Below are 14,207 nucleotides of genomic sequence, written 5' to 3'. Positions count from 1 at the left end.
ATTCCCTCGAGTGAGGGGACTTTCGTTTACATAGAGGGGCAACATGGGAAAGAAAAGCAAGCCCTACAGAGCCAGAAAACCCAGGTTCAAATCCCAGCTTTGTTCCTTGCTGTGTGGCATTGGGCAGGGGTATTAACCTTGTCATTAAAAGTCTCTATTCTTGTCGCCCTGGCTGGCGTAGCTCAGTGGATTGAGCGCGGGCTGTGAACCAAAGTGTCGCAGGTTTGATTCCCAGTCAGGGTACATGCCTGGGTTGCAGGCCATGACCCCCAGCAACCACACATTGATGTTTCTCTCTCTCTCTCTCTCTCTCTATCTCCCTCCCTTCCCTCTCTAAAAATAAATAAATACAATCTTTAAAAAAAAAGTCTCTATTCTTTTTTTAAAAAAGATTTTATTTATTCACTTTTAGAGAGAGAGAAAAGGATGGAGGAAGAAAGGGAGAGAAACATCAACACATGAGAGAAACATTGATTGGTTGCCTCTTGCATGACCCACACTGTGGACCTGGCCTGCAACCCAGGCATGTGCCCTGACTGGGAATCAAACCGGCAACACTTTGGTTTGCAGGCCGGTGCTCAATCCACTGAGCAACACCAGCCAGGGCCAAAGTAACCATTCTTTTCATCTACCGAATCTAACAGTCTCATTATCTAGTGAATCTAAAGCCATGTTTGGATATCATTAATGTGGTCTGCAGACAGGCTTCCTCGCAGTCTCATCGGCTCCCCTCGTGGTCCTGCTCTGTTGTGACCGGCGGTGTCGCTTGCTTTCCTTCCCTTCTCCCTGCCTCAGGTTTCCCTATCACTGTAAATGTTCCCATGTTAATGCCTTCCTTTTAAAATGTTTGTAATGTCTTTCTCTTAAAAGATGCTTTTAATGTTTTTCTTTTAAAAATGAGCTCATGACAATTAGGGGCAACTCATTCACAACAGGAGATATGAATTAGCCAGAGCCAGAGACTATATAAATGTAATGAAAGGACTCAGATTTGGCAGAGAGAAGGATTCATTAACTAAATTGTATTCTTAGAAGCAACAACAAACGTCTATATTGCAAACCCAAGTATCAATGCGACTGTTGTTCTTTAAAAGGCCCTAAAAGATGTTTCGATTACAATAAAACTCTCATTGTTAGTGCACGACTCACAGATCCCTTTTTGGCCGCAGAACCAGTCATGTGTCTTTGAGTGGCCCACAAGTGCCCGAGCCAGACAGACCGAGAACGACAGTACGGTTCAGGATTCGGCAAGCTTCAGCTTCCACCGTGAGCACCTGCTGAGCTGCGTTCATACATCTCATTGCAGTCTCTGTCCTGGAACCTGGCGCAGCTTGAGGGAATCTCAGCTTGGTGTCCACAGACTTCTGGGCACCAGAAGCAGATGGTCCTGGAGGAGTCACAAGCCCCTTGATCTATACAGAATTTGTGTGTGTATTTTCTTCTGGGAAAAGGGTTCATAACTTTCTCCAAGGAGTCCACAGTCCCAAATAGGTTAAGAACCATTACAGTAGAGGAAGATTCTAGTATTGCTACCCATGTTCTACCTAAATACTTGGGTTCTGCAGAACTGTAACCCCCTTTTCAAAGAAACAAGATTCTTAACTGTTTTGAAGGACTTTATACCATGTGTGTTCTGCCAGTTTGTTCTCGGAACTATCACCAAGGTAAGCTAGTGAAAGTGTCGTCCAGGCACAGAATGCAGTGTCTTTCAGCATTTGGTTTGATTTCCCCACCATGGTTCCCTGCCATGCCACGGACAGCTCACTCAGTGCACTGTTTCTGACCAGTCTGAAACACGCGCAGACTGCAGCCCCCCGGCTTTGGCCAGGGGCCTGGAAACAACTAAATGTGGATGCACAGGACAGAAAATGTAAGATTTCTGAATTATTTGGGGAGGGCAGTTGTCTCTCTGCACCAAAACAGTGCTTTTCTCAGTTGAAGCTGCAGAAACCACAAAACACAAGTTACATTGCTGGGATTCATGTGACTTTTAATTCTTAATTTACTAACATTTTACAGTAAGTGTGGGGAGTAAACACAGGGATGGAGTGGGGGAGAGGAGGAGGAGAGAAGTATCTTTCAAGTTCCTTGAGCTATGGAAGCGTGTGCTAGCATAAGAAAGTTCAGTAAAAGCATTGCGTCCTTATCACCACAGAGCTCTTAAGGGAGAAGTGTGACAGAGACACACATGGCAACTCTGTAGCTCCGGTGAAGTGGCTGCCGGCAGAGAATTAGTCTGCGTCAAACTTGGCATGTGTGGAAGACTGGGCAATGCAGCGGCTACACAGTCGGGCAGCTGAGAAGTGGGTGCTCCAGAGTCAACTTCCTAGCACGTGGGCGGGAGCATGCGTGCACATTCTCCGGTCTGAGGGTCTCTTGCTGCAGCAGGGGAGAGCCCACCAACCGCGCAGCAGTGGGGAAACTGTTGGGCAAGACTCATTTAGAAAAGAGAAAGATTTCTTTTTTATATTTGCTGGTGGTGTTGATTGACCAGAAGAAACTTCTTTTGCTTTGGGGCAGTAGCATTGTGTCCTGGTGATAACATAACCCACACTTAACACTTTTAGAAGGCATAGGAGAGTGAAAACAAGGCCTCTTCAGGACCTGGACTAGTGGGAGGGGGAACACGTGGGTTCTGTCTAAAGGTAAGGGCACGAAACAGCTAACTATATCATCACAAATGAACCGACACAGGTAAATGAGACCTTCACCTTTCCACTCATACAAATACTCACCTCTTCTAGCTTCTATTACTAAATCTAAGGTCACCTTAATCACAGCTTGGGGTAACTATTACTGTGTTTCTAACATTAAGGTGAAAAGCTACATTCTCAATTGAATAGGGTTTTCTTTTTTCCTAATTAAGTGGATTTGATAAGCTGAAAAGCCTAAAATCTAGAGAGTCTTTATTATTTTATGTGTTAGGGGCAACCCTTGAAACTTATCACTGCCATTTTTTTTTCAACCTACAGAATTGGAAAGATATGATCACAGATATGGTCAACATGCATCTAAATTTTACCCATTCAGCAAAGAGAGCTAAAGCAGGTAAGTTCTTTTGACAAGAACCTAAATGTGTTTAAAAGGGAAAGATACTACAGGAGCCTTTTTTTTTTCTGAATAGAAGAAAAGGATCTATAGAATTGAGGGGGGGGCGGGAGAAGTGTCCTTTAAACAAACACCTATCATTTGCGACATGGTTCTATCAGAGTGAGCGGTGCTGGGTGTGGACCATTAGTTTATCTTTGGCAGTGATCTTATATTTCATATTCTAGAATGAGATTGTATAGCTGGGCAATGGATGGTTATAGTGAGTGAGTTAGGCTTTAATTTCAATTCACAGCAAATGGCAATGATCACAGATTTAGCACCTTAGTTTGTACTTCCTCTGTCCCTGAATCATCTATCACTGTAAAGTCTGAGCTTGAGGTGAGAAAGCTGGGTTCTTAGGTAACGCCTCTGAGATGGCTCTAGAAATGCAGTTTGCTCCGATCTAAGGGGTGGTTTTCTTATTAGAGACTGTAGGTATTCGATGCTAAATATGAGACTGAAGCCTTGCAGACATTTTAGAGTGGCGATAGGTGTTTTGGTTCAGGAATAGGCTGTTTAACAAGTCAAATGCAATTTATCCCCTCTTAAGCATGAACTCTTTTTAAGCAACAGAATTATATTTTTTGGCTTGAGGTGGTGCTTTCTTCTATAGTTGATTTCTCTGTTTTTTTAGTAGATATTACTGTCTCCTCCAATATTTCTTCAAAACTTTCCCCTATCTGGGAGGTTTTCTTTGAGGCTACCTTAGAAGCCTCCTCCTCCTCCTCTTCCTCCTCCTCTTTCTTAAGAGACAGCCCAGTGGATGATACTTTGGTGGTTGTAGAGCTGAGGATTCTAGGTGGGAGCAGATACCCTGGATTAGGAAGTGGATTCAGCCCTGAAATGCTTGATCCACTGGTGCTAAAACGTGTCTCTTCACCTTCTAGCAGTTTCCTGTAAACCGAACAGAGAAAAAAAATCTCAGGAAGCCAACTCACAACTTTTTTTTAAAAAAGAACTTCATTAACCCTGCAGCTCTTATTCATTTCAGATTCTATAAGCCTTCACAGTGATTCATGAGACTGAGATGAATAAATATTGAATCCTAAGACTCAAAGACTTGGAGTTACCCAGCACGTGCACGCACACTCACATGTATACAACACACACACATCTTCCACACCAGCTGTGTGTAAACCACTGTCAAAGGGAAAGCTACCCTATATCCTAAAACGAATTAAGCGAGGAAAAACCTATGATCCCCCTTGGCCTCATCACACCCATTTTTGGCCCTTAGAGTCTATGAAGCTCCAGGGAAAAGTAATTTTGCTAATCAACATCGTACGTGCAATAGGAATAAGGAGGTGCGAAGTCCACAGAGGGGGAAGAGGTGCCTAAAGCAGCCTGAACTTGGGATCTGTACTTTTTCAGTGTACAGGAGCACAGATGGAGGGGAACCAGCGATGCCAAAGACCAGTGAGTGAGCCTCTTTCAGATGCCAGGCTTTTCTCAGGCTGGCCTAAATGGCATCATGAAAGAGTGACCCTAATAACTTGTTTCTCAAAACTAATAGTTTTTAGCATCCTTTCTTTAAAATCAGAAACTCAAGACACTATCAAATACTCTTGGAGCTTTGCCTTGGAGTAGTATACACAGTGTAAAGAAGCAGAGAAGAAAAAATGCTCAGACAGATCTGGGGTCAAACCTGAGCTCTTCCATTTAGCAGCACGGTGACTATGAGCAACTTACACAGTCTGAGGTTCAAATTTCCTCATCTGCAGAATGGGAACGATCAGACCTAAGACCCAGATCATTTATAATGCAGTACCTAATAGAGTGCCTGGCTCACAGTAGTCAGTCAACAACTTTTATGAGCTACTGTTATTACATTTTTTAAAGGCAAAGTTCACATGAATATTGCCTTGAGTAGGAATCAGGGGGACACCTCACCTGTTAGGACTTTCTATGCTGTATAAACCCTGCTTTTAAGGTTAGAGTCTGGTGGGTTTATTTCAGCCTCTGTGTACCCACATTATTCCCTTAAATCCTAGAAAAGGTAAGTAGAAAAACCAGGACCAGCAAGGAGCAGCTAGGATACAACCAAATCAAGGGACAGAGGGGTCAACTCACCCAGCAGGGGTCAGTGATATCTTTCCTCACCCTCCCTCACCCGTAAGAAATAGGAAAGACTAGCCCTGGCCAGGTCACTCAGTTGGTTGGAGCATCGGCCCACTACACCAAGGTTGTGGGTTCAATTCCCAATCAGGGCACGTACAAGATGCAACTAGTGCATGCACAGATGAGTGGGGCAACCACTGATGTCTTTCTCTCTCTCTCTCTCCCCCTTCCTCTCTCTCTAGAATCAATACATTTTTTAAAAAACAGGAAAGACTAGAGCCACTTGTTTGGATCATGCTGCCCCAAGTGACTGCATTTGCTTGGGTGAGCATGCCCTTTGAAGTACCTGTAAGCCGCTATCTCAATGTCAAGAGCCATTTTGACATTGAGCAAGTCCTGGTACTCCCGCAGGTGGCGTGCCATCTCACTCTTGGTGTTCCTCAGATCATTCTCCAGCTGCCCGATGCTATCCTGAAAAGTGACATATCCAATATGTTTAGGCCAAACCAGCTGAAATTCATTGAGATTTCCATAGGGCAAGGATTCTCAACCCCGAGCACATATTAAAGCATCCAGACCTCCCCCCACTCCACCCCACCCAGCCCAGAATCTGATTCATTTGTTCTGGGGTGGGGTCCCAGCACCTGCAGTTTTTCATAATGGTCCCCAGGAGATTTGGTGAGAGTTGGGATCTCCTACCACAGGGCACATGCTTCCCATCCCTCCCTTGCTTGCTGTATTTGGTGCTAACTCACTTGTCCTTTCCATAACCCAAAATCTCCTGCTAGGAACTCAGACTCAGAATATTCCAACTGTCGAAAGCACAGAGAGGACAGCAAGTTTTCTCTGCCTCCTTTCATTTTGATGGTTTCCTGGAAGTCTGCTCCTCAATCACTTTACTGAAAACATTTTACATGACAGATAAGGAGAAAGAAGAAATACACCAGAAAAAAAGTTTTTATCCACATGGCAGATTGAAATTATAATGTTTTTTTAAAAAGAAACTACATTTATGTAATAGTTTTGCTCTGAATTCTTCCAGGTGCAAACCCAGGCATAGAAAACAATAGTTTCACATTTGTGATTCTGGAGCAGCCAGAAGGATCTTTTAAAAACACAGCAGATCCCATTGTTCACCTGCTTAAAATCCTCCAATGCCTGTAGAATAAAGTTAAAGCTCAATATGGCCTATACTTTCCACCCTGCTCAATGTATTTTGGCTACCCTGGCCTTCTCTTTTGCTCCTTAGACTTACTAAGTTGCTGTCCCAGGCCCCTTAGGCTAGCTGTCTCCTCTGTTTGGAATGCTCTGGAGTGTCTTCACATGGCCCACTCCATGTCACACAAAACTCAGTTTCAGATGGCCTTTACTCAGACAGTTCTTCCTGGTGTCCAACTTAAGTGTTCTCTCCACACTGATCTTGCACATTATTTTACCTCAAGCCAGGGCAGCTGCTAGCCCACATAGGAACATTGTACAAACCAGAAAAAGTGCCCTGATCGGTATGGCTCAGTTGGTTGGGTATCATCCCGCAAAATGAAAGGTCACCGGTTCCACCCCCTGTCAGGGCACAGGGGGAGGCTGCGGGTTTGGCGCACAAGAGGCAACAGATCAATGTTTCGCTCATAGATGCTTCTCTCCCTCTCCTTCTCCTTCCCTTCTCTTCTTTCTAAATAATGATGATGATGATGATGATGATGATGATGATGTTTAGGAAAAAGATACCTCCAGTGGGAGAACAAATTTTTTAAAAAGTACCCACTTCAAAGTGGCCACTGTGCTCTTAGCTCTTATTATTATTTAAGTTTTTTCTTCTTCATTTACTAGTTTACTAATTTATTCTGTCACATTCCTCTATCACAGGGGTGTTCAGCCTTGGCCCTCTTGACGATTTGGGCTGCACAATGCTTTGCTGCGGGAACTGCACTGTGACGTGCAGGGTGCTGAGCAGCACCCGTGGCCTCTGCCCACTAGAAGAAGCCAGCAGCACACACTCTCCCTCCCAACGGTGACGATTAGAAATACCTCCAGACCGTGCTAAACGCCCCCTGGGGACACACTGATCCTCTTCGAGAACTCCTGCTCTAGCATGTAATTTATGTGGAAGCGGGGACCCTACAGTCTGGTTCTCCCCTGGAAGCCGGAGCCCAGCACAGCGGAAACTGTGGACCCTGCAGGCACTCAAGGAACAACTGCTGAATGGTGCCACATGAGCACTTCTTCCCTCGTGACCTGCAGAGGTGCGGACGGATAACCCAGGTGATTCAGCTGCAATGTTGTCGACACGAAGAGCATAGTGACTGAGAGTTACTTTATGAAATGGTGATGCAGGTAAACTTATCAGAAACCTCAAGAAATAATGTGCTGAGGGGCCCTTGTGACCCCTCCTTGTGTGAGGCTGGCAAAGCCACGGTGAAAGGCAGGATTCATACATCGGGGGGTGCCAACTTCCAAACTGAGAGAACCTGCAGAAAAAATTAAAATTCATACCACCTACCTGTTCTATAAATATTGATAGGAATGCTGCAAAGGAGAGACTCGATTAAATGACAGCTACAGAATGAGGAATGATGAGCAGTGGGGGAAAATACATATTACACTGGGCAGCAATGGAGATGTTCCAAAGTGTGTTAAGGGATCATGAGGGTTTAAAAGGCCTTTTACCAAGAATTTTTACTTGATGGTTGCTATTGGAGGTAAAATTCACCTATAAGCAAGTGTAATAGCGAAGCATCAGGAGTAAGAGAATCTACAGTAACTGTGGGAAAGTCTAGGATTAGGGAAAAAGGAGAAAAAGAAAGAAGTGTTCTCATGATAAAAAGAAGCAGGAGAAATACATGAGGAAAGGCGAAGGATTTCATCAGGGTCTTTGGGTTGCATTTCTGGTCCTACTACAAATATCTAACATGCCTCAGTCCATTTGCTATTTTAGTTTCTTTAAAACTTCCCTTTCTGCGTATGGAAAATTACAACATTTATTCTTTACTGAGGTGTTCTGAGATTCTCAATTTGGGATTCAGACTCAATGCACCTCACATTACTGTATGCTTCCATTATCTATTAAATCAGGTAACAGGCATTAGAACAGCACTTGTTACATAGGAACAGCTGAATAAATGTTAATGGCTTTTATTATTGTTAATATCATACCATGTGACTCTCTACCTTTTAAATCATATGGACAAATTAATCACAAGCCCTCCCTATAACCCCTTAGATAACTGGGAAAGCAATGTATAATACAATTTGAATGGTCAGAGCACTCATTTAAAAAAAATAACAGTTTTGAATAAAAACCTTTCTGAAGTGGGTTGTCCCACTCTTAATTAGGACATTAAACATAATCCAACCTTTCTCAGTCATTGTGGTTATAATGATCCAATTATTTTCCTGTAATTCTGTGATGTCTTTTATTTTTTTAGGTCCACTGGGGTATACCTGGGTGTTTATTTTTGCCCTAAAATAAACACCCAGTGTTTGAATTAGTGTTTCCTACTCATCGGTTTTCTTTGTCTTGAAAGAATGGATCTGCTTGAAAGAACGGATTCCTCCTTGAAATGCCTGACTCCAGTGGTCCCTTCTTCTCTATCATGCTGTTGGCTTGAAATCCAAACCAAGTGGTTTACAGTCCTGTAAGTAAGAATGAACAGACTGGGGGCATCAGAGGGGCCAACTCTCTAATATGTAATTTAGAGAGAAGTAGTTTTGTCTCATCAGCACTTTAATTAGATCCTTTTTAAAAAAAATTGTTTCACAGCTGTGTTTTCTGAAAAAGAGGTTACTGGGGAGCTGAGTTCTAGAGGGATGAGATTGCCCTGAGTTTTTATGTTGCACATTTCACATGTCTATTTTATGGATCAGAGTACACAAAAAGCATGACTTTGCCCCTTTCACAAGGAAGCGTGCTGACGGCTGATCATTGCCCTTCAAAGTGTAGTCTCTTTGTTTGCGCTCTTTGTTTCCCTATGCAAGGCTGTCTGGCCTCGCCCTTCAAAAGCTCTGCCAAAGATGGCTTCCTGCTCACGAAATCTGAGCAGAGCGCCGCAGTCCGCCCCTCCCCCCAGCCACACCCCTACTGCCGGCTTAGCCGGAGGGAATGGGAGAGGCACTCCCAGCTCCAGCTGGGGTCTCTCCTGGAGCAGATGAAACAGGTGCTGAGCATCTTCTTCATGGCTGGAGGGATGTGGGGTGGGGCTAAGAGAAAACTGGCTACACGACTGCAGTGAAGGGGAACGACAGACAGTGCTGTGGGTTTCATCACTTTTGGGGGCTCTCAGCCTGGCTGAGTAGTGAATGCAGCCATCCAGAATTACTACTCTGCATAATAAACATAGATGGGGAGAGAGGGTTTTTATATGTGATCTACCCACATGCCTTATTCTCCCTCCTGTCTTTGTTTTAGTCCCACATTTTTTTTGTCCCTGCCATACTTTAAAATTTTGCATTTTGTGAAATTGTTTACACTGGAAAATGTGGTTTAGGTCTGTGCACCCCAAAATCAATCTGAGGAACAACAGGATGCAGTGGTTTCATTTTTCATTGAAAACACTTATTCTTGGGCCACACCTACTCAAACTACTGAGTCCATATTGTCAGGAGTGGGCTTGAGAATCTTTTTTTTTTAAACCCTCAAGTGATGTTTTGAAACTAGTGGATTTAGAAACCACTAGTTTGAATTTATTTTTGTAAAGGAGCTGGCCCAACTGACTGTAATACAGTGAGGTAGAGAGGGCAAGAACAAAACTAGAGCACATGGAAGAGTTAAAGACTAAATGTGGCTTTTTCCCCTTGAATTCTGACTTCAGAAATGTACCTATCAAATGCTATAGATTTATATGCAGGCACTGCCATCCCCGTCTCCAAGGGACCAGCCCCTTCCTGCTATTTAATTAGGCTGTATTCCAATCTCAGAGTGGAGAGAAGAGGGCAGACTTGGCTCCTCTCCCTGGAGAGCATTAAATACTGGTGATCTTGATTGTTCAGCAAGGTCCTTCAAGGAAAGCTTTAGCTTTCGAAGACTGACTGTAGTGCAGGGCCAGGGGCCCCAGTACCCTTCAAAAATGTCCTTAGATATCTTTGGAAGAATGGGGGCTCTAATGGTGGCGAAGCAGCTATGCAGGAACCCGAACTGCCCTGTTTTAGAAATGGAAAAGGCTCCAGCTAGAGAAGGTGGCTGCATTTGGCTTTTGAAGATGAAATCCCTAGCTCTTCATCATTTCTCCTGCTGCCTGATTTGGGCCTCTCACGTACCATTGTGTACTTACTATGTCACCTTGAATCATTCTTTACCCTTTCAAAGTGCAATAAGCTTTCTCTCCTCAAATAGGCTGTCAGTTCTCTGGGGCAGGGAAAACGTGACTTTCACGGAGCCTTCCTCTGCCTCTTGGAGGGTGGCAAGCTTGCAAAGGAAAGTGGGCCTACTACTAATCATTGAAGCAGAACAAAGAGAACAGCCTCTGATTACTGCAGTGAAAGGGGAGGGGGAGGAGGGTGAGAGGGCAAGAAAACAATGGCTGAATCTCATTGTGGAGAAGGACGCTTTTCATCTTCATCAGCACTGCTGATACTGTTAGGACAGCCAGAAGACACCCATGTGGCTTCAGGCCTTTGGGATCTGCAGGTAAGGACATGAGCCCCTTCTCAGTCTTAGGTCCCAAAGGGCAGGAAATAGCTGTCATCTGACCTCTTCCACTCCCTCAGCAGGTCCACTGAGGCACTGACGCTAACGCTGATGGGGGCAGCACTGCAGAGCTGCAGACTTGCCGCAGTTTCTGTTGCTTCCTTTTTTTCTCCTATGTGCTACGTCTACATGACCCTACTGTCGTCTGACACCGAAAGGCCTTTAATGCAAACAAAACAAGGCAGATGATATTGTCACTGCCTCACGGAATGAAGGGGCTATAACAAGCAAACAGAGGACATGGCAAAGCCCAGTTCAGGTGGCAGCTGTGGGTAAGCTATACTTTTTGGAGAAATATTGGGCTAGCCCTTCAGAAGATCCCCTCACTCATCCTTTGAGGCTTTTAGAAGAAAACACGAAGCTTCAATTAATTAATTATGATTAACTCAGACATTCCAGGGGCAGGGCCACATAGTGAAAAGTTCAAGTTACAGATCGGGAAGCAGAATAGAAGTCTTCATTTGGATAGTGCTGTAACTGCTAACTAAATAAAACAAATGATCCAAGCAAGCTTTCTTCCTTTATCAAGGGAAGTCATTTATAATGAATAACAAATACCTGCACACCAATAATTATTCTTTATCCCCAGGCTAACATCATACTTTTGAGGTTTCACTCCTTTCTTGTATTTTATTAATTTTCTCCAAACCTTATTAATTTAATCTAATATAAACTTTGTTCTTGGCCAGAATGAATTATTGCAAGTTTCTGAATTATTAGCTTCTTCCAAAAGGAGCTTTTTGGTACCTTTAATCTGAACTGCACTATTTAGATTATTGTCTACACTTTCTTCCTGCCTCTGTGCCCTTGTGGTCATAAGCCCAGAATGTTTGCTATTGCAAAAATGAAGATACAATGGCCTTTGTTTGGAGAAATAAAGGAGGAAAGAGCCAATCAAAGAAGCTTACAGAGTAGGCAAAGATGAAAAATAAGTGGTCTATAGAAAGACAGAATCCATCTCTCTAATTTATTACATGCACTTAGATTGGAAAAATGTTAAGAAAACAGGCATTTTCAAGTGGGACCTCACTGCTGCTGAGCAGATTGTTTTTGTTAAGTGCTAAACCATCCATGAAAATGAAAATTGATCCTGTCCACGAAGTGACCTTTGATTGCAGGTAGCCAAGACTGATGTGTTGGTGTGGCAGAAGAAAAAAAAATCAAAGCAGTTAATTGCCTAGAGAGTCATAACTGGGACATGCGACGGGAGACACATTTCTGAGATGTGAGGAACTCGGGATCAGCACCGAGGACAGCGCCCCGACCATTCTCGTTTGCTAGCCGCTGAAAGCTTTCTTTGGGAAGGAATCTCATCCATCAGTCTGTCGACTAGAAAACCGTGTGTGCGTGTGCGTGTGTGTGTGTGTGTGTGTGTGTGTTGGGGGAGGGGTCTAGCAAGAGCCTGGCAGTTACACCAGCCCAATCACCCATCTCCTTAGGTCCCAATCTCTACTCCTCTGAGGATGCAAATCAAGAAAATAGGGTGGAATCCTTCCCAGTTCAACTCAACATTCTTTCCCCAACACCAGGGCAGACCATGCTCTATAAATAAGATTCTAGAGCGTACAGAAAGCCTTTCAAAGTCAACAAAAGAAGCCTGAGAGAGTGTAACCCACCCCCGTTGGGCTCACTCCTACTTTGGGTGGGGAACTGTTCTTCAGGTCTTAAGTGTGTTTGTTCCCACTTGCTGACACGTAGGCATGAGTTAGATTTTTCGGACTCTGAAGAAGAGAAGCAAAGGGCTTCTTTGTTAGAAGGGCTTTGGAAAGGGACGTAAATGAGGGGCAGGAAAAGGGTGTTCAGGCCCCTAAATTATCAGTGGAGAGCCCAGAGCTTTTTGTTTGCCAAGGCCTCTAGTCGAAGCTTTCCCTCTTCCCTTCTTTCCCCTCCCCTCAGTTCCTTGGGCCAAAATTTTGGGGGGGAAGTGTGGGAGGGGACAGGGTGCCACTCCCTACACAGCACTCCTTACCTGGTAGCTAGCCACTTCAGCACAGTGTCGCTCCTCCAGCTCCAGTATCTGCCTCTCCAAGGACTCGTTGGCTCCACGCAGGCCCTCAATCTCGATGGTGCGTGCCTGCAGCTGGCGCCGGTACTCGTGAATCTCTTCGCGGCTGGCCCGAATGGCTTCGGTGCTGCGCGCTGCCTGCTCGTTCAGGTTGGCAAACTTGGACTTGTACCACTCCTCGGCTGATTGGAGATTCTTAGCGGCCAGGGACTCATACTGGGCGCGGATCTCCCTCAGCGCAGAACTCAGGTCTGGTTTAGCCACAGCCACGTCCACCTCGGCCGCAGCCTGCGACGACGCCTGCAGCGTGGCCAGCAGCTCCGCCACCTCCTCGTCGTGCACCTGGCGCACGAAGGCCAGCTCATCCAGAAGCGACTCCACCTTCTTCTCCAGGTCCAGGCGGGCCAGCGTGGCGCCGTCCACGTCGCGCTGCTGCGCCTTCAGGGCGCGCTCCGCGCCTTCGCGCCCGCGGCTCTCCTCCTCGCAGCGCGCCCGCAGCCGCTGCACCTCCTCCGCCAGCCCATCGCGCTCCAGCAGGGCCTGTGCGCGAGCCGAGCTCGCCTCCTCCAGCTGCGCGCGCAGGTCTCGCAGCTCGCGCTGGAAGAGCTCGCCAACGCGCGACGGCTCAGCGTGGCGCTGCCGCAGCGCGGCCAGCTCTGCCTCGAGCGCGCGGTTCTGCGTCTCCAGCTGATGCACCTTCTCGATGAACACAGCGAAGCGGTCGTTGAGGCCCTGCAGCTGCTCCTTCTCGTTTGTGCGGATGATCTTGTACTCGTTGGTGCGCGCCGCCGCCTGGCTCAGGTCCAGCCCGTCGGACGCCGGAGGCCGGCGGTAGGCCAGGCCTAGGCCGAGCGAAGTGACCGAGGAGCAGGCTGCCGAGGAAGCCACATTGCAGCGGGACAACGACTGGGAGCGGTAGCTGCCCGCGCCGCCAGCCCCAGAAAGGCGCGAAGACAGACGAGAGCTGTCTCCGAACACCTTGCGGTAGGAGGAGGGGCCGCACAGGTAGTGCTCCGAGCCGAAGCTCATGGTGCCGGGACCAGGGCCGGGAGAACGACTGCGGCCGTAGATACAAAGGAGAGGAGAGGTGCGCCAGACGGGGCACGGCGGGGCGGTGTGCACTGGGTTTTAAGGCGCAGGGGGTTGGGGCGGCGCGTTCGGGGCGGAGCTCCTGCTCCGGGTCTGGCTGGGAGAGGGAAGTGGGGGGGGGGACAGGATCGGGGGCGGGGAAGCGCAGTGACTACCGCAGCTGCGCGAGCGACGGACCTAGGGCGCCCCAACAGAGTCATCTGCCTAGGAGCCGCTTCCTGTCCTCAGTGTCCCTCCCCAAGAATCATCTCGTTTGGAAATGACCTGAGCTCAGGGTTGCCTAAA

The 14,207-nt window shown here is 46.4% G+C and overlaps 1 protein-coding gene across 1 annotated transcript; it reads right to left on the bottom strand.

Moving 5' to 3' along the window:
• Nucleotides 1-1,978: 1,978 nt before the first annotated feature.
• On the bottom strand, nucleotides 1,979-13,919 carry INA (internexin neuronal intermediate filament protein alpha). Its single transcript, XM_045853785.1, has 3 exons — nucleotides 12,798-13,919; nucleotides 5,495-5,619; nucleotides 1,979-3,984 (listed from the first exon to the last, which is right to left on the bottom strand). The coding sequence occupies exons 1-3, from the start codon at nucleotides 13,860-13,862 to the stop codon at nucleotides 3,666-3,668; spliced, it is 1,509 nt and encodes a 502-aa protein (XP_045709741.1). The 5' UTR covers nucleotides 13,863-13,919; the 3' UTR covers nucleotides 1,979-3,665.
• Nucleotides 13,920-14,207: the final 288 nt, after the last annotated feature.

The sequence above is a fragment of the Phyllostomus hastatus genome, unplaced genomic scaffold, assembly GCF_019186645.2.
Source record: "Phyllostomus hastatus isolate PE091 unplaced genomic scaffold, TTU_PhHast_1.1 phas_scaffold_1066, whole genome shotgun sequence".
Taxonomy (NCBI): domain Eukaryota; kingdom Metazoa; phylum Chordata; class Mammalia; order Chiroptera; family Phyllostomidae; genus Phyllostomus; species Phyllostomus hastatus.
This window is presented reverse-complemented; position numbering and strand designations above follow the sequence as displayed.

Bases quoted from the DNA above. Each gene is read 5' to 3' on its own strand.
- INA (XM_045853785.1), bottom strand. From the start codon at position 13,862: ATGAGCTTCGGCTCGGAGCACTACCTGTGCGGCCCCTCCTCCTACCGC. The intron at 5,620-12,797 runs GTAAGGAGTGCT...GTCACTTTTCAG, and splicing joins CTGAAGTGGCTAGCTACCAG to GATAGCATCGGGCAGCTGGA. The intron at 3,985-5,494 runs GTACTTCAAAGG...TTCGGTTTACAG, and splicing joins ATTGAGATAGCGGCTTACAG to GAAACTGCTAGAAGGTGAAG.